This window comes from Carassius auratus, unplaced genomic scaffold (assembly GCF_003368295.1).
Source record: "Carassius auratus strain Wakin unplaced genomic scaffold, ASM336829v1 scaf_tig00002951, whole genome shotgun sequence".
Classification (NCBI taxonomy): domain Eukaryota; kingdom Metazoa; phylum Chordata; class Actinopteri; order Cypriniformes; family Cyprinidae; genus Carassius; species Carassius auratus.
The window spans coordinates 621,711-640,545 of record NW_020523497.1 but is presented as its reverse complement, the minus strand read 5'-3'; the positions used below and the strand labels follow the sequence as shown (position 1 = coordinate 640,545).

The following is an 18,835-nucleotide window of genomic DNA, read 5'->3' as shown; positions in this document are numbered from 1 at the left end:
AGATTTAATTCTGATAGCAAATAGAAATTACTTTAGTTCTACTCTACTTTAAAGTTTAAAGACTGGATGGAAGTAGTCCACAGTCAAATACGTGATGAGCAGTTCCAAAGCAAGGTCCTTTCATAATTTCTCTTGCATGAATACACTTTCACAAACCCTCCGTTCATGAAGGGGAGGGGGATTTAAATGCATGTCTCTTCCCGGTCATGTAGTTCATGAGGGCTATCAGCAGGTGACACTGGTCGGGTAACTCTATATCCTCTGACAGTATGCATACTTTCTGAAGACTAAAGCAGAAGAAGGTGGACTAAAGTTAGGAGGTGTGGGAGGGATTTGTGTCTCTTTTCAGACACTTGGCAGGAAGCAGTATAGCGAAGCTCAGTGCTGCATATGCTGCAACAGTTTGAGTCTGTTTGTAACAGTGTTGTCCTCTCCCTCCCACTTTACTCCACCCCTGAAATGAGTTGGGGACAGTTAGAAAACTACTAGAGCATTACTACTGCTGCTATGCTCAAGTCTTGTCAGGATCTGTATTGCCGGAGAGGAGGGAAGGCAAGGTAAGTCAAATTGGACTTGTTTTGTTTACTAGTGTACGTCTTCTCTTTAGTTTCAATATCTTATTTCTTTCTTTTCCTTCGATTCTTGTAAAAAGGCTCACAGATGTGGTTTTTCATGCCCTTGTACGTACATTTCTTGTAAAAACAAAAACAGGAACTTCTTTGTCAACAGTCTACTTTCAGATTGTCAGGACATAACATAATTCTTGGACTTTGTTAAATTGGAGTTTATACTTTGTTACTGTAGATATTTAGATACTGTAGATATATTTTTGGTCTTGTTAGCTGGGTTGAGACCCCTTCGGTATCGTCAACATAAGCAGAATAGTGTTTGTGTTTATGTAAATACTGAAGGAGAATTCACACTTTGTTTGTTTCACACCGGTTCTGTTCACTCCTACTTCTCCACTGAGAATCTGGTTCACCAAATAGATGAAGGGTTTTAATAACATTGAAATAGACTTTTGAGTTTATTACCATGACAGGCAGACTATACTGATCTGAGTGTGTACGAATAATGATTTATGAGTTTGTACAAAATTGTGTCTGTTATAAATTTGTAACTATCAGAATACTGGATGAAATTTCTAAAAGCATATTTAATCCGGCCTAAAGACACATAAAGTATACTTAAATTGTACTTATCTTAAAGTACTGTCAAATTCTCAGTTCAAACTCAAAGTATCTAGACAAAATGCTCTTGAATTAAAGCAAAAGAGCTTCACATTCAGCTGAACTTGACATAATAAATTGAAAGTATTTAACTTTTAAAATGAACTGTTGAAGAGACTTTGACATTATGCTCAAATTATGCTTGGACAGATGATCAAACCTTTTTAAAGAAACAAGTTCAGTCGCAATTTACCAAATGTTAAACTTTTATTTCTGAGGCAGATTATTTTCTTATTGTGTAGTGTAGTTTAATATTTATTTGTTTATAAATAACTCAAGTTTGTCAAGGATGAATGAGCCTAGTTGGCCAGCTAGATTACTGAAATTGATTTAGTTCAGAAAATAAAATTTGTGCAGATTTGTTCGTTTATTTTTAATTATTCATTTATTTAGTTGTCCATCCATTTATGTCAAAAGTACTAGAAGTCATGTGATGTTGTAATGAGTAATGTTTTTTTTTTAAAGATAATCTGAGTAAAAGTGCAAGTAGTTTCAATACTTATGTAAAGCTCAAATATTCCAAAATAATATTTAACTATACTAAAGTACAAAACTGTACTTTCCACAGCATTGTGCAATACAGTACTTTCACCTTGTCACCACTTTCTTGTTATTCTGCTTTTCTGCTCTTTCTTTGCCAGTGTTTAAGACTACATGCTGTGAGTGGTTACATGTGTGTGTGCACACGAGTGTGTTTGTGTGTATAATGTGCATGTGTTTCCATGAGAGAGCTGTATTTTATTGAATGGAAGGATGGAAGAGCAGATAACCACCAGCTGTTGAACACATGAGGTCCTGCTCAGATGCAGCAAGAAAGAAAACTCCCCTGCCTCGCATTTTAATTTATATTCTCCAGCTGAATCTTACTCTAACAGTAGTTAAGGATCTTATCCGAGACATAGTACATTTGTTGAAGTGATGAACTTAGCCCAAAACTTAATTGTTAACAACACTTTTACTTTTTTGAAATCTGGGATAAATATAATACAATACAAATTCTATATGTTATTTTTCTCATGGACATGTAATCTCTTTCTCTCTTTGTTAGGTGTTGTGAATGTAATTCTGTTCTTTCTCACTGGTACTATGAAAGAGATGGACAGTTCTTCTGTAAGAAAGATTACAGGTCACGGTTTGGGGAGCAATGCTACGGCTGCTCGGAGTCTATTACCACCGGCCTCATCATGGTAAGAACACAACTATAACAAAACAATAACTCATAAACATTAGAAATGTGTCATTAGATGTGATGGGGAAGTATTATGTAAAATAAACTAATATATATATATATATATATATATATCAGAATCAGAATCAGAATCAGAATGAGCTTTATTGCCAGGTATTTTTACACATACGAGGAATTTGTTTTCGTGACAGAAGCTCCACAGTACAACAGAATGACAGCGACAGAACATAAAACACATAATAAAAGAATAAAAAATACAAATAAGTAGATAATATGCAGAACTCATCGCGGAGGCAGCCATCCTGTATCGGCGCCAGTCGTAATCCAAAACGACTGACTCATTATATATAATTAAATAATAATAATAATAAAAATAATATATATATATATATATATATATATATATATATATATAAATATATATATATATATATATATATATATATATATATATATATATATATATATATATATATATATATATATATATATATATATATATATATTATTTTTTATTATTATTATTTATTTACTTTTTTGTATAGAATTGTAAAATGTCGCCCATTACATTAAAGCAGTTATCAGCTGCTGTAACTAAAGGCTAGAAAGCAGCATGGCCATCTCTGAGTGCTGCTAAGCAGTTACACTAACAAGACTTTTTTGAAGAGCATTTACTACAACAATTTCCATCCAAATCTGTCATTTCATCTTTTTTAAAAGACTAATCATCAGGTGTGAACCTAGTGGATTCATGAATGCATGCATTCTTTTAGCATATTGCACAATAAACAATGCACTCACTACACAACAGAAGTATCTAGATCTAACAAGATCTCTCTTATCTTGAGAAGATTCTGGCGGTTTTTGTGTTTTGTCACTGTTTCCTGCTGTAACCTAAGAGCAGATAACCCCTCCCACTCGTTTCCTTCCATTGTGCTGCTTCACTTCTGTAAAATGACGTCATCCACCCTGTCCCACCTCAGCACCTCCCCTACTGTTTCATCTGAATTCAAGAAAAACTGTACTGGAGAATAATAGACTAACTTTGCCTTTTCCTTCCATCTCTGCAGGTGGCTGGGAAGCACACATACCATCCAGAGTGCTTTCTCTGTAAAAGCTGTGGCATGTTTATTGGAGATGGTGATTCTTTCATTTTGGTGGATTTGACCAATTTATACTGGTCAGTTTTGTCAAAAAAATTTTCTACTTGCTAATCTTGTGAGTATTTTGATGGAGAAGTACCTCAGTTTTGTCAGGTTTTGTGAGTTTTTCTTCTTTTTCTCTCATAGTGGACACTGTGGACATGAGGTGGTGTCGATGAAGCACTCAGAAGCAAAATGTTCAAGGCTTCCTCATACAGTGACATCGATGTCATTTCCTCCTTCTGCAGAAAGCAGGCGAGGTTTATCCTTCACAGTGGAACAGAAGGATGCAGGCCCTTTGATCATCGTATCTCAGTATGTTGTCAGTATAGACACCAGAGCAAACATATATGGCCACCAACTGATTCCATTCAATTAATATTGACTTTTTTTCTCCTGAAAAATTCCCAGACTGGATATGAACAACCTGAGCCCCGAAGTTAAACCTTTGATCCATGTTGGAGATAGGATTCTTGAGATCAATGGAATTTCTGTCCAGAACATTCCACTCAGTGAGGTCAGTCCTGTACCTCAGATAAGATGAAATAATTTGTACGACACATCTGAATTCACCATTGCCCTTTATATTTCGTCTTTTTAACAGATAGATCTGGTGATTCACGATACAGAGCACTGGTTACAAATCACAACTGAACATGATCCTAAAGAACTCGCACAACAAGAAGACTTGTCTGGCCTACTGGGAGAAGAACAGGAACACCCTGGAAAACTAGGTTTCTTTCCCCTTCCCAGCAACAGACGAATATACCCTCGATCCAAAAATATTCTGTAAGAATTATGGCACTATAAGATTTTATTACATGTAATACTACACTGCAAACAAAATTATTTTTTCTTGTTTAATTTTTTTTTTGAAAAGCAAAAAATGCTGAATGCACATTGAATTTTTTTTTCTGCGATATTTTTATGTTTTATTTTTATTTTTATTATATTTATACTTAAAATGCTAAAAAAAAAACATGAAAAATATATGAATTCAAAATATATTCTTTGGAAACATGTCTCAAATTATTTTCATGTACCGTAAACTGTTTTTTTAAGTACCTGCTATACATGTTTGTTGTAGGTGTCAAACATTATACATAAAAAATTTCATGTGAAGATAAAAGCCTGGTTTAGCTAGTATTTTTTGGATAGTATAAAAAGCACCAAATAATAAAAAAGGTTATATTTCCGTCGTGCTCTTACTATTGTTATTCGTTTTTCTTTGTCTGCCTCTGCAGGCGCAGCTGCAGTATTGATAAAGCTGCATGCTCGCAACGACACGCCGCACTTCTTTCCAGCAGAAGAGACATCAATCGATCAGAGTCTCTGCGTTTTGACCCCAATGACAAAACACAACGTATCTTCCGACCCTCAGACCTAATATATGGGGAAGTTTTGGGAAAAGGTTTTTTTGGACAAGCCATAAAGGTAACACAATGAGTCTGAATGATCACAATGAGTCTCACTTGAGATGACAGTACAGAATGAACTGCCTACTTTTGGGTTTTTAGGTGACACATTCGGAAACAGGCGAGGTCATGGTGATTAAGGAACTTCTTCAATTCGATGAAGAGACCCAGAAGACATTCCTGAAAGAGGTTTGTTGTAGTTTTTTCTTCCTCAGACCACTAAGGAGCAAATGGATTGTTTACTAATCAAAACTTTTTTGGGGGCTCCAGGTCAAAGTAATGAGATGCCTAGAACATCCTAATGTCTTAAAGTTCATCGGCATTCTCTACAAAGACAAACGGCTGAACCTGATCTCTGAGTATGTGCAAGGAGGAACGCTGACGGACACCATCCAGAAAATGGTTTGTTTTTATCCTTTACCGGATTTCATTGCTGTCATGGTTCTGAGTGTGTAAACTAATTTTTGTGTCATAATTTAGGACATGGATTACCCTTGGAAACTTAGAGTGAGCTATGCCAAGGACATTGCTGCCGGAATGGTAAGTAATGAAGTGCAATGAGTTTTGCAGAATGGTAGAGTTGAAATATAAAATATTGAGTTTTAAGTCTACAAGCAGTTTGTTAGTATCCAACAGTGCAAGATCTCCATTCTCTTTCCTAATTCTAATGCAAAGATATGTCTTGACAGGGAATATGAATCTAAAGCTAAATTTAGCTAGTTTCTAAATATGAAAGATGTTAAACTGTATTAAAAAAATTTTTGCAAAAAAAATTTTCTTTCCAACCCAGGCTTACCTACATTCAATGAATATCATTCATCGGGATCTAAACTCGCACAACTGCTTTGTCCGAGAGGTCAGAATACATCTCAGTACTCATGAACCTAGATCATGTCTCCAACTGAACTAAATTATGTGACTACACTGGTTTCCCTCACAGAACAAAACAGTGGTAGTTGCTGACTTTGGTTTGGCCCAGCTGGTAAAGGAAGAAAAAAGCTCCTCTCCTGGACAAATATCGAAATTGAACAAGCTTGGTCGTAAGAAACGGTATATGGTGGTGGGCAACCCTTACTGGATGGCACCAGAAATGCTAAATGGTAAGCCACATGAATTATCAAAGACGGATAATGAGGAATGAGCATTTTGCAGTTTTGTGAATAATTTTTTTACATTTTTTTTTTTCTTACCTGCAGGAAAAGTCTACGATGAACGTGTTGACATTTTCTCTTTCGGGATTGTTCTTTGTGAGGTAAACTTATATATTTCTCTTCTTAATATTATTTACTCTTTTTGTAAATAATATGATCACTGATCATAATCTAGATGTGCTCTGTTTGACAGAAACTTGGATTAAACCTGATGATTACATTATTTTAAATGAGTCCACCCCCCAAGATTACTGTTATAAACATGAGCCGCGTCTAAAAGGCAAAGGGGGAGGTGTTGCTTCAATTTATAACAACGTTTTCAGGATTTTTCAGAGGGCAGGCTTCAAGTATAACTCGTTTGAAGTTATGGTGTGTATATGTATATTCCTCATGACAGATTGTTGGAAGAGTATATGCCGATCCAGATTACCTTCCTCGCACGCAGGAGTTTGGACTGAATGTGAATGCATTCTTGGAGCGCTATATGTCTAAAGGTTGCCCTGAGGCTTTCTTTCCCATCGCGGTTCTGTGTTGTGCCTTGGAGGCTGAGAAACGGTGATTGTCATTTACAAGTCGTAACCTTACCACAAACAAAATCTATTTTTTTGCTAAAACATGGGGTTTTCTCCCTATTTCTTTCTACAGTCCCAGTTTTGCTAAATTAGAGGAGTGGCTCGAGAACTTGCTGATGCACATGGAGATAAAACTTCATCTGATGTCAGAACTGGATCAAATCCGCCAAGTGTTTTGGGAGAACCACAGCCAGTCAAAACAAGCTTATGGGATTCCCTCGAACCAGACGGAGGACTCAGCCTTATAGCAGAAGCTGAGAGGCGGTTGCATCCCTTCACGAAGGGCCTATCCAGAAGTCTGTTAGCGAAGTGAACATGCAGTGGTCACTTCCGTTTGTGATCATGTTATCTTTGTTTGGAGATCTTGCGATGCATTTTAAAGCAAAGTTGGGGTTGATTTTGACTTCACATAGGCTAATTAAAATTTTCTTTATTTTAATGCAATACTAAATATTTTTCATCAGTGATAGAAATGTGATTTAAGATGATGGTGCAAGCAAGTTTAAGCAAGAATAATTTGGAAAAAGTCTAATGGTAAATAAGACAAAATTAAACAATATTTGATTAAATAATATGAAGAAATATTATTTGCAACAACTGATGAATTGCTCAATGTTGCATGCACACGCAACACTGTCAGGGTAACATTTGGCCAGTCATTTCCTTCACCAAGAGAGTTTCACAGGCTTATACAAGACAGTTTTGCCCTACACTCTTTAAACAAGAGCATAGGGATGCACACTTCTGTTTGGAATTTGGCCTAGTTCTTAAAACTCAATCTTAACACAGAGGTTATGCAATTGATCATTAAATTCTCAATTACAATTACAGTGACCCATTTAACAAAATGTCTGAATGTAGCTATATGCCTAAATACTTTTCTGAGCCAGTTTTGCAGTGACCTTTACTTTTTGTCTTACTTTTTTACGAAAATGTCAAATTTCAAAGACATTTTGCACTTTTTGTACAAGTGTCCAAATACATTTTGGGGTCACTGTATATTTTACAAGGTTGTGAAGTCTGCTGCAATCATTTTGTACTACTTGTACTGATGTTCTCAGACACAAAGGTGCTATTGTTCTTGAGAACAGTATTATAAATGTAAGCTAAATACAAATGTATATTTAGAATAATATTTTTAAGCAGATCTGATGTTTAAATTGCTTGTTGCTTGTCTCTATAAGTACCATTGTAGTCATACTTATTATTATTATACATTTATGTTTGCCTAATTGTATTACATGTGTCAGATACTGTGAAATTTAGAAAAAAGCTTCATCTGACGAAACGAATAAATGTCATGTTTTCATTTGAGCCGTGATGCAGTTTAACGGTTAAGTTCAGTCACCGAAACAGATCCGTCTTAACAAGTAGCAAATTTTTCTATAAGATTCACTATTATTTTACACATTTAAAGCTGTCTGTTGGATATTTTACAGTTTATAAACTCTTGTGTGTGTTTTTTTTCTTTTCAACTGTAATTGTAACAATAAATAAGCTGTTTGTCGAGAGGTCATCGCTTTACTCATTTATTTATGCAAACCTCGGCAAATCATTTATCAACAGCAGAGAAGCATAATGGAAAACCACAGTGAGTAATTATTTATTTCAATACACTTTTCGTTATGTAATAACGTTTTGTTTCGCTTTTGTTTCGCTGATTTAACCGAGTTCCCAGGACATTTTCATAGCTGGGCCATTCCTGGGATTCGGTAACATTTAAGCATGGAATATATGATATATATTTTTAATAAATAATACATTTATTTTATGTTATTATTTATTTTTTCAACTAGCCTACATACTATTGTCCTAATTTTCTAAATAATCCACATCATAGTCACATCAAAACGCCAATAAATCACATTTACGGTCACTTGCCGCCACCTACTGGTGGTTTAGATTGAAGTTTAAAAGTATCTTTAAAATATTATTCTTTACATAACATAAATACACAACATGGACAAATTTAAGGTTGTAAAATGAAAAATGAAACACACATTAATAAGATTAGATAAAAAAAAAATTCCTTTGTAAAAGTAAAATAAATAAATAAAATGGCCTGGGATAAATATACAGAAATATGCAGATTTAAATGTCAAAGCTGACAGTACACCTATGAGAATCTCGATTACAATTCTTAATAAATTAAATAATAACTCAAACCTGTCACAAGTTTACAACCCCAAAACAATGAGAAATACATATTTTACATATTTGTGATGAGGTTGAGCATGACAGGTGTTTTTTTTTTTTTTTTTTTTCACAAAATGGTCAATGCTCTTAGAGTATACCATATATAGCATCTATAAAATCTGTATACTCATTGGTTACAATAAAATATATATATATAAAAATAATAATAATAAGTTTACATCACTTAATTTTATATGAGGGGTTGAGTTGTTAAGCTTGACTGTACCCTCAGTGCCCACAACCAACACCTCAAAATATGAATAAAAAGTATAATACTACTTACCATTTCCTGAACCACTATTAAAGAGACCTGAATGATATCATTTCTGGTAAATGATGTCACATATGGGTGGAGTCTAATTTATTATGGGTGTTGAATGGTTAGTGTGATGGGGTTGAGTTCAGACTGAGGGACATGACTTTAAAGTTAGTTTTTTATAAAATATATTGCATTTTTTTGAAAAATATTTTAAAAAAATAAGCAAAATGCTTGCTGTAAGATAGAAATAAGACATTATTTTATGCTAAAAATTATTTAAATTCAATAATTATTTTTATTAATTATAATGAGCAAACTAAAAGTCTGGGGGACTGAAATATTACCGAATCCCAGGAGTGATCCAGCTCGAAGCCAGAGAATATCTAGATATCTAAATAAGCAAACATTTGGATATCAGGTTGAAACTTAATGACCTCTTAATTCTAAGAGTAGCCTAATTACTATATTTAAATAACCAGAAATGAAATAAAACATGAATATACATTTTTACATTACCCTGAGTTCCCTGACTGATGTATAAACTGTATTGGGTTTCAAGTTTATATTATTTTTAAACATTCATCATAGGATCTCTAACAAACACAAATACTCGAATGTCTCACAGCATCTATTAAATATCTACAATGTCTTTTAAACATCCACTATAGGTTTACAAGTTGAGGACATTGACCTTCAAGGTAACATCTGTCAAGTTTGTGAACAATGTTTTATTTATCTTCAGCAGTAAATTGCTGTTGAACTGTTTAATATGTTTGCTATATACAGTAAGTGTTGTCTTGGAAATTTCTTTCTAAAATGAATTATTATTGTACATTTTTTTTCTATTTCCTATGCATGCCACTTCATCTTTTCAGGAATATCTGCCGTAGTTGGGGAGGTAGGTTTTATATTTCATACATAAATTTCAAAAAGGTTTAAAGAAAAGTAAAAATTAACTTTCCAACATCTGCCAATCATCACATGTAATCACATTCTGCCTTGTTTGCTAGTTTTCCATAGCACTGGACGACTCTGGAACAGAGAGTTTCCTCAGGGATCCTGACTCTTCTCTTTGTGATTCCACTAAAGCAGAGGACAGAGATGAAAGTGTCCATTCCTCTCAAACATTCGGCTCATCCTCTTCTCTATCTGAAGAAAAGACTCATCCGGCTAATGACAAATCACCTCTTAGACCCAAGATTCCTGCAGGGGGCCGCTTTGACCCCCATGACGTTTTAGAGGTAGTGTAACTGCACACCCGGTCCTTCAGTGGGCAACGTGTGATGAAGTCTCTTATGTTTATGCATTTATTTGATCACAAATATTTTGTTAAAATGTATATATTGTTCACAAACCAGATTATTTTTCACTGTCCCTCCCAGAAATACATTGGCATTGTGTCACTGCCAAACCAAGTCCAACAGAAAGCAGTGAAAAGGGGATTTGAGTTCAATCTGATGGTTGTTGGTAAGTAACATATCAAATAAATACACACACAACGCCATTTTTGAAAGAAGACTCTTTTATGTGATTGTATTATGTATATATATATATATATATATATATATATATATATATATATATATGTGTGTGTGTGTGTGTGTGTGTGTGTGTGTGTGTGTTATTTTAACATACATTACAGACCAAAAGTTTGGACACACCTTCTCATTCAAAGAGTTTTCTTTATTTTCATGACTATGAAAATTGTAGATTCACGCTGAAGACATCAAAACTATGAGGAATTATATATGGATTTATATACATAACAAAAAAGTGTAAACAACTGAAAATATGTCATATTCTAGGTTTTTCAAAGTAGCCACCTTTTACTTTGATTACTGCTTTGCACACTCTTGGCATTCTCTTGATGAGCTTCAAGAGGTAGTCACCTGAAATGGTCTTCAACAGTCTTGAAGGAGTTCCCCGAGAGATGCTTAGCACTTGTTGGCCCTTTTGCCTTCTGTCTGAGGTCCAGCTCACCCCTAAACCATCTGGATTGGGTTCAGGTCTGGTGACTGTGGAGGCCAGGTCATCTGGCGCAGCACCCCATCACTTTCCTTCTTGGTCAAATAGCCCTTGATGCCTTCAGTGTGACTCTACAATTTACATAGTCATGAAAATAAAGAAAACTCTTTGAATGAGAAGGTGTGTCCAAACTTTTGGTCTGTACTGTATATTATTTTATGTTTAGGTGAGTCTGGCTTGGGCAAATCCACTCTTGTCAACAGCCTTTTCCTCACAAACCTCTATATAAATAGATGCATGCCTGATGTTTCAGGTAAACCTAACATTATGGAACAACATTTGTATTTATACTAATGATAAAAGCAATACGGAAATTCCAGAGAAGATTTGTTTGTGAATTGTATCCATTTCTCTCTCGCAGAGAAGATAGCTCGGACAGTCTCGATAACAAAGAACACTGTAGACATTGTTGAAGAGGGAGTAAATCTAAGACTCACTGTTATTGACACCCCTGGTTTTGGAGATGCCCTTAATAATCATGAAAGGTATTTTTAGGTGTTAAAGGTGCACGCGGTCATTTTTTGTATATGTTCCACTCATTCATTTGACAGTGGTCTTAATCCTACATTTCCTGACATTTAGTGGTGAAGATGCATGTTACAGTTAGTAACATAATAGGTTACTCATTTAAGGTAAAATATTCTAACTTTTTAGATTGCCTTTTTATATATATATATATATATATATATATATATATATATATATATATATATATATATATATATATATATATATATATTAAACTTATTTTAAATTTATGACTAAAAATGTCATATTTTATATCAACATCATAAATGACATGTTTTTCAGGTTTTAAATATAAAAATGAAAAACGAGAGAGAATCTATAAATTATGTTTATTTTATTGCCTTTTTGTGTATAGTGTAATCATGTAACAGTTTAATGTTTCGTTTTTGGAATCTGATTATATCATTTAGATTACATGTGATCAGTTACTACCCAGCACTGATCACTAAGAACTTCTTTAAATATTTTGACATGGTTGGCTGTTTTAGAATGAGCAAATTCTATTTTTCACACTTTTAATCACTTAACTTGCTCGACCGCTTGAAAGTATTTACACATGGTTTTTCTTGCAGCTGGAAGGCCGCAGTTTATTATGTAGACCAGGAGATGGAGAAGTACCGCAGAAATGAGATCGGGCTGAACCGTAAAAACATAACAGACAACAGAGTGCACTGCTGTCTGTACTTCATTTCACCTCATGGCCATGGGTAAGAGCTCTTCTCAGCACAGGTGTTGTTGTGTTTATTGCTATCCCACATTCAATTAACGGATGTCCTTTGTGCTGTCTCAGTCTCAAACCGATTGATGTGAACTTTATGAAGGCCCTGGATCAGAAGGTCAACATTGTGCCTGTGCTGGCTAAAGCAGACAGCCTCACTCCAAAAGAGATCAGCAATATGAAGGCAAAGGTGCATGAGGAAACTCACACACAGTGATAGATGTTTGTATCTAAGAGTATCTATTTTTGAGAACATCACTAAATCTGCTGTCTAAACAAATGTAATGCAAATGTCTCCACAGATTTTGACTGAAATTGACAAATTCAAAATCAAGATCTTCCAGGTCCCAGAGTGTGATGCGGAAAATGAAGATCTCTTCAAGCAGCAGACTGCAGAGATAAAGGTCAGGACTAAAGGGCACAGAGTAGCGATTATTTTCTCTTAGAAAAGAGTCACAGATTTTTCTTTTGTTTTTTGTTTAAGTTGTAATGACACATATTATTTAACTTGTGAAGAAAGTACAAAAAAAAAAGTATACCGTCAAATGTACTGATTTAAAATATTACTGAAGCATTTGTTATTCGCTAAACTAATGCCATATAATTGAAACTTGTATGTAATTTATTTGAATATACTGTATTTTCCGGTCTATAAGTCGCACTTTTTTCATAGTTTGGCTGGTCCTGCGACTTATAGTCAGGTGAGACTTATTTATCAAAATTGATTTGAAATGAACCAAGAGAAATGAACCAAGAGAAATGAACCAAGATAAATGAACCAATAGGAAACATTACCGACTCCATATATATGTTTTTTTCCTCATCATGACGTATTTTTGGACTGATGCGACTTTTAGTCCGAAAAATACGGGTATGTGCACATTTTAGAGTGTACTTGCATGTGTTAACAAACAGTCATGAAAGTGTGCTCTCCTTAAGTACACTTAAGTGGCCTTTTATTTAACTGGTATTACAGTATGTACAAGTAGTTTTAAAAAAATACTTTCAAGATTTTAAGTACAGTACAAGTGTGCACATTTAATATAATTACATTTTTTTTTTCTTACAAGGATTTAGGTTTTTGGCCTTTTGATAATTTTTATAAAACTTCTGTGACAGCTCTACAATGTTTCCATGTCCTTTCATAGAGAAGTATACCCTTTGCTGTAATTGGTAGTAATACAGTAGCAGAGAGAAACGGCAGGAGAGTTCGAGCCCGTGTCTATCCATGGGGTATTGTAGAAGGTATGTTTTCTTACACCATGAGATGTTACATTTACAGTATACTAAAGGCAACATTTAAGATGCTCAATTAAAAAAGAGCCTAATTATTTTTGAATTGGGATAGATCACTCAAAAATAAAAAAAATATGTCATTGTGTTATCATGCTGTTTCCAATCTGACTTTTTTAAAGTGGCCAAGAGAGCTAAGCACAAGCAAATTAAGAAAACATCTTGACAAACACCAGTTTGACAACACATGTGCTGCAAATACTTACAACACAACCTAATTCATAAACATGCTGCAGATACTGTACTCCCAATACAAGCAAATGCAAAAAAATAAAAATAATAAAATGTGTCAATTACACACAGACACATCAGAAATGTGAGGAACCTGGCTGGGACATGTTTATCAATGTCTTTTTCAACACCCTGATCTGACTCCTTAGCTTTTTTGGATATCATTAGCCTACATAAGCTGATAAAAAAAGTCTACACAATTTACACAACTTAAATTTACTACTTCCCTTACAAATATTAACCATGGTTTAACTGTTAAAAAAAAGGTTATTAAAGTTAAAACACGGTTAGTGCACTTTTACTATAGTAAAACCATGGTTACTTTTTTTAAGGCATGTTGGGATGCCATTGAAACATTTATCTTACGAATTACAAAAGTTTATCATGGTTATATTATAGTAAAAGTGTATAAACATGTTTTGTTTTTTTGGCATATTGACAACCATTTGTTTAACCACAAATATCATGGTTAAAATATGGTTAGTGTAGCAAAACCATGGTTACTTTGTGCTTACCGTGGTTTCACTAGTAACCATTTTAGTTTATTTGTAATAAAACCATAGTTAATTTTCATTAAGGGTTCCTTTGTGGTCTGTTGTACTTGCAGCATGTTTCTGTATTTGCTTGTGTTGCTAGTATTTGCAGCACAGGTGGTGTCAAAATTATGATGTTTTCTTAATTTGCTTGTGATTTTCTGTTTGCATGTGTTTTCTGAAGTTGTAGCGCGTTGATCTATCTTAGCCATCGTACTTTCTTCTGTCAAACACAAAATGAGAAGTTGTGGAGGATAACATTGCTCTTTCCCATACAGAGAGAAACCAACTTTTCATTCATTGAATATAGCACAGAGTTGATAAGTGATGGGTGTCATAATGTATGTAAAGAGCTCTTTAAACATCACTTTTTTTTTCTCTCCAACAGTTGAGAATCCATCTCACAGTGATTTTGTGCATCTGAGGAACATGTTGATCCGCACACACATGCAGGACCTGATTCATACAACCCACTATCTGTTGTATGAGGACTATCGTATAAATTGCCTGTGCAGGAACTCATTATTGGTATAAAAAGGCAACTTATTTATCTTTTAGCATTGAGAAAATTTCATGACATTGTTAATTATTAATTCATTTTAATGAAAGAATGTATTTTGTTCAAGGAGTGATGCTTATTCTAACATAGGGCTGAAGATATAATTTCTGTCCCACTACATTTATTTACTACACTGTAGTGTACATTTTTAACATGGGAATAAAGACAGAGCCACCACCCTGTCGGATGTGTGAAGTATTTCATTTGCTTTGAGGTGTCTAACAAAATCTTTTATATTAAGGTCCATCAATTTATTTGGGGTAAGAAAAATAAAACAATAAAATAAAAATAAAAGAATAAAATAAAAGCTATGTAATCAGCCTCTTTTTACTGCTTTTAACTTAAAAGCATACTGTAGTGGCCAGGATCCCTGTTAGTCCTGAAGCTGGAAAATTTGGGAACCTTGTCCTGGGATCTTGATTTGCAAGAATTAAGAGAGTGACCTCAAGTGGAAGTTGTTTGGAATAACCATCCAGTCCTGTAAACCAGTCCTACAAACCGTTGACAATGACAGTAGTCTATTGAAATATTATTTGTAGACAATGATTAATGTCTAAACAGGTCTGGTATAGGTATAATATATGCTATATGTGAGAGTGCTTGCAAAGGAGAGAGTGAGACAAGTATAACAGGACAAAGTGATTAGCTAGTTAAACAGATATATTTTGCAATACAAATTGATACACGGAGGCCATTTTTTAAATGAGTCGCTGCATGAAGTTCTAAAGTTTCCTTAATGCCAAAGAATGCGGATTTCATAACGGCATGAATTGATGTATGTTAAAAGAAAAATAAACATACGTAATACATAATATGTCAATCAGTGCAGCACTTACTTCATGTAAACACTTTTCTAATTTCTAATTTATATATTAATTGAGATACTACACTGAACAGTTTTGCCTTTAAAAATCCATGTCACACTACAGAGTGCATCTACCAGTGCATCTCAATAAATTAGAATGTGGAAAAGTTAATTTATTTCAGTAAATCAACTGAAATTGTGAAACTTGTGTATTAAATAGATTAATTGCACACAGACTGAAGTAGTTTAAGTCTTTGGCTCTTTTAATTGTGATTATTTTGGCTCACATTTAACAAAAACCCACCAATTCAACAATCTCAACAAATTAGAATACCTTCTGGAAAGTATGTTAATTTACTCTACATGTACTCAACACTTGGTATGCAGCTCCTTTTGATTTAATTGCTGCCTCAATTCAGCGTGGCATGGAGGTGATCAGTCTGTGGCACTGCTGAGGTGGTCTGGAAGACCAGGTTTCTTTGACAGTGGCCTTCAGCTTATAATATTTTTTGGTCTCTTGTTTCTCATTTTCCTCTTGAAAATAGCCAATAGATTCTCTCTGGGGTTCAGGTCTGGTGAGTTTGTCAAGCACAACAACACCATGGTCATTTAACCAACTTTTGGTGCTTTTGGCAGTGTGGGCTAGTGCCAAATCCTGCTGGAAACTAAAACTTCAAAAAGCTGGTCAGACTCAGCAGATGGAAGCATGAAGTGCTCCTAAATTTCTTAGTAAATGGGTGCAGTGATTTGGTTTTCAAAAAAACACAATGGACCAACACCGGCAGATGACATTGCACCCCGAATCATCACAGACTGTGGAAACATAACACTGCACTTCAAGCAACTTGGGCTATGAGCTTCTCCACCCTTCCTCCAGACTCTAGGACCTTGGTTTCCAAATGAGATACAAAACTTGCTCTCATCTGAAAAGAGGACTTTGGACCAATGGCAACAATCCAGTTCTTCTTCTCCTTAGCCCAGGTAAGACGCCTCTGACGTTGTCTGTGGTTCAGCAAATTCCTTGACACGTCTGTATGTGGTCACTCGAAACCAAGTGTGGCACACAAGTCCTGAAAAGTGAAGCCAATATGTTGTGGGTGGGTGGACACAATATACAGGTCATAAACCCCACCCTCTCTATGTAATCTAATGGAACATGAGACAAACTAAACAATTAAAATACACTTCAAATAATTTTTATATATATATATTTTGTCATTTCATGTAACTTTTATCATGTTGATAAGTTAAAGTGTGCGTTTTTGAATAAGTTTGGTTCTAGTAAGCTATTTGATGCTATAAAAGACGGAGTGTGACATGGCTAACTGAGGCGACAAGCGTTTATACAGTTGCATATATAAATAGGTCCAACTTTATCAGCATACATTCAGTATACACTCATGTAGGGTGATATGCTATATACAGTAGCATATCTCAACTGCTTGACTGCTTGAATCGTTGCTATTATGAACAACGGTTTTCTGTAAATTTGCTTTGAAACAAAGTGTATTCTGTAAAACACTATGTAAATAAATTGAAGTTGACTCAACTCTTCCAGTGGAGAACCCTGTTCACTCCGACTTCCTGAAGCTGAGGAACATGTTGGTGTGCACACACATGCAAGACCTGAAGGATGTGACATGGGAAATGCATTATGAGAATTACCACGCTCAGTGCATCCAGAATATGAATCACAAGGTGGTCCTTGAGAGGAAACACAGGTCAGAGGATAAACTGACATCATTAGATGATCATATCAAAATATTCTGCAGTGCAAATTAATGGTGTGCTTTTGATCATCGTGTGTCATCACTGACCTTCCTGTGTGGTTTATGTTACTGTTTCATTGGCTGTTTTCATCCAGTCTGTGTAACCAGCTAAGAGACAGCGCCTCAGACTTTCCTGTGCCTCTGATGCCTGTGGACCGTGAGACTGAGCGCCTTATTTGGGAGAAAGATGAAGAGGTAATACAGTATTCTTTTCTTTTTTCTAGATCATTTTAATTAGACTATATAATGTCTTCATTCTCTTCAGAATGGATACATTGCATGTTTGGAATGGATTTTTTCCATTCACACCATACTAACTACAATTGTTTTTTTAATATTAAGTGAAAGAGTAGGTATTTATTACCACATAGTTGTCACATATGACCTGGGCTTCAGAATAGGATATCAAAATACTACTCTTATTATATAAGTAAGAATGTACAGTGCCCCACACCTGACATGACATACAAAAAAGAACAAACTGTCAATTAATTGTATTTATTAAATCTCTTGTTTAATCATTGGCAGTGTTGTAGTAACACATTCCCTTGTTTTAATTTAACTGAAACAAGGGGGATAATTGTAATTGAAAATTTAGTTTCCCCCTGCATGTCATTTGTGTCATTCTGAGAGGAATACTAGAATGCCTTTTCAAATTCAGTCCTCATCCTGGTAAGTAGCATTCAGTTATGAAAATATAAAAATATTTTGCATTATTAAAATTATTTGCCATTTTCAGTAAATTTTTGAATGAAAATGCATTTTTGATAGTGTGATCTATCAAACAAAATGTTTATTAAATAAAAATTATTAATTTGCATTTTAAACATTTTTAAATTTGATTTGCATACAGTGTCCAGTACGTATGTTGCAAAAATAGTAAGATTACAATGTTAGCATATTTCGGTATTTGTAAAGCCAATGTTTAAGTCTCTCGTAATATTTCTAATTCATTTTGTATTTTTATTTTATTTGATCTTTTTCCTTCTGCAGTTGCGGCGAATGCAGGAAGTTCAGGAAAGGATTCAGGAACAGATGCATCATGGACATTAAGACAGACTAATCAATTAATTAAAATGTTTACGATAGATATATGGTTTGAAATGTCAAATGTTTAAGCTGCAGTGAATAAAATATTAACAGTAAAATGTATGCATCTTGTGAACGAAGGTGCCCTGAAAAGGTATGGAATACATTAATATTCCAATATTGTAGTTTTCA

General features: G+C 34.5%; 2 protein-coding genes across 3 annotated transcripts; both read left to right on the top strand.

Annotated features, from left to right (window-relative positions):
* The first annotated feature begins 364 nt into the window (after positions 1-364).
* LOC113070082 (LIM domain kinase 1-like) lies at positions 365-8,209 on the top strand. The gene is made up of 15 exons (XM_026243246.1): positions 365-557; positions 2,278-2,416; positions 3,489-3,598; positions 3,708-3,875; positions 3,972-4,077; positions 4,165-4,349; positions 4,805-4,994; positions 5,078-5,164; positions 5,246-5,377; positions 5,456-5,515; positions 5,766-5,831; positions 5,916-6,075; positions 6,172-6,227; positions 6,524-6,681; positions 6,772-8,209. The coding sequence occupies exons 1-15, from the start codon at positions 508-510 to the stop codon at positions 6,944-6,946; spliced, it is 1,842 nt and encodes a 613-aa protein (XP_026099031.1). The 5' UTR covers positions 365-507; the 3' UTR covers positions 6,947-8,209.
* LOC113070083 (septin-5-like) lies at positions 8,197-18,667 on the top strand. Of its 2 annotated transcripts, XM_026243247.1 has the most exons (14): positions 8,197-8,289; positions 9,822-9,851; positions 10,029-10,051; positions 10,164-10,394; positions 10,536-10,620; positions 11,345-11,431; positions 11,540-11,663; positions 12,279-12,413; positions 12,497-12,614; positions 12,727-12,828; positions 13,573-13,669; positions 17,404-17,566; positions 17,710-17,809; positions 18,608-18,667. In XM_026243247.1, the coding sequence occupies exons 1-14, from the start codon at positions 8,277-8,279 to the stop codon at positions 18,665-18,667; spliced, it is 1,368 nt and encodes a 455-aa protein (XP_026099032.1). In that variant the 5' UTR covers positions 8,197-8,276. The 2 variants fall into 2 exon arrangements, with proteins under 2 accessions (XP_026099032.1, XP_026099033.1); XM_026243248.1 differs by lacking the exons at positions 17,404-17,566; positions 17,710-17,809; positions 18,608-18,667 and adding an exon at positions 14,870-15,216.
* The last annotated feature ends 168 nt before the right edge of the window (positions 18,668-18,835 follow it).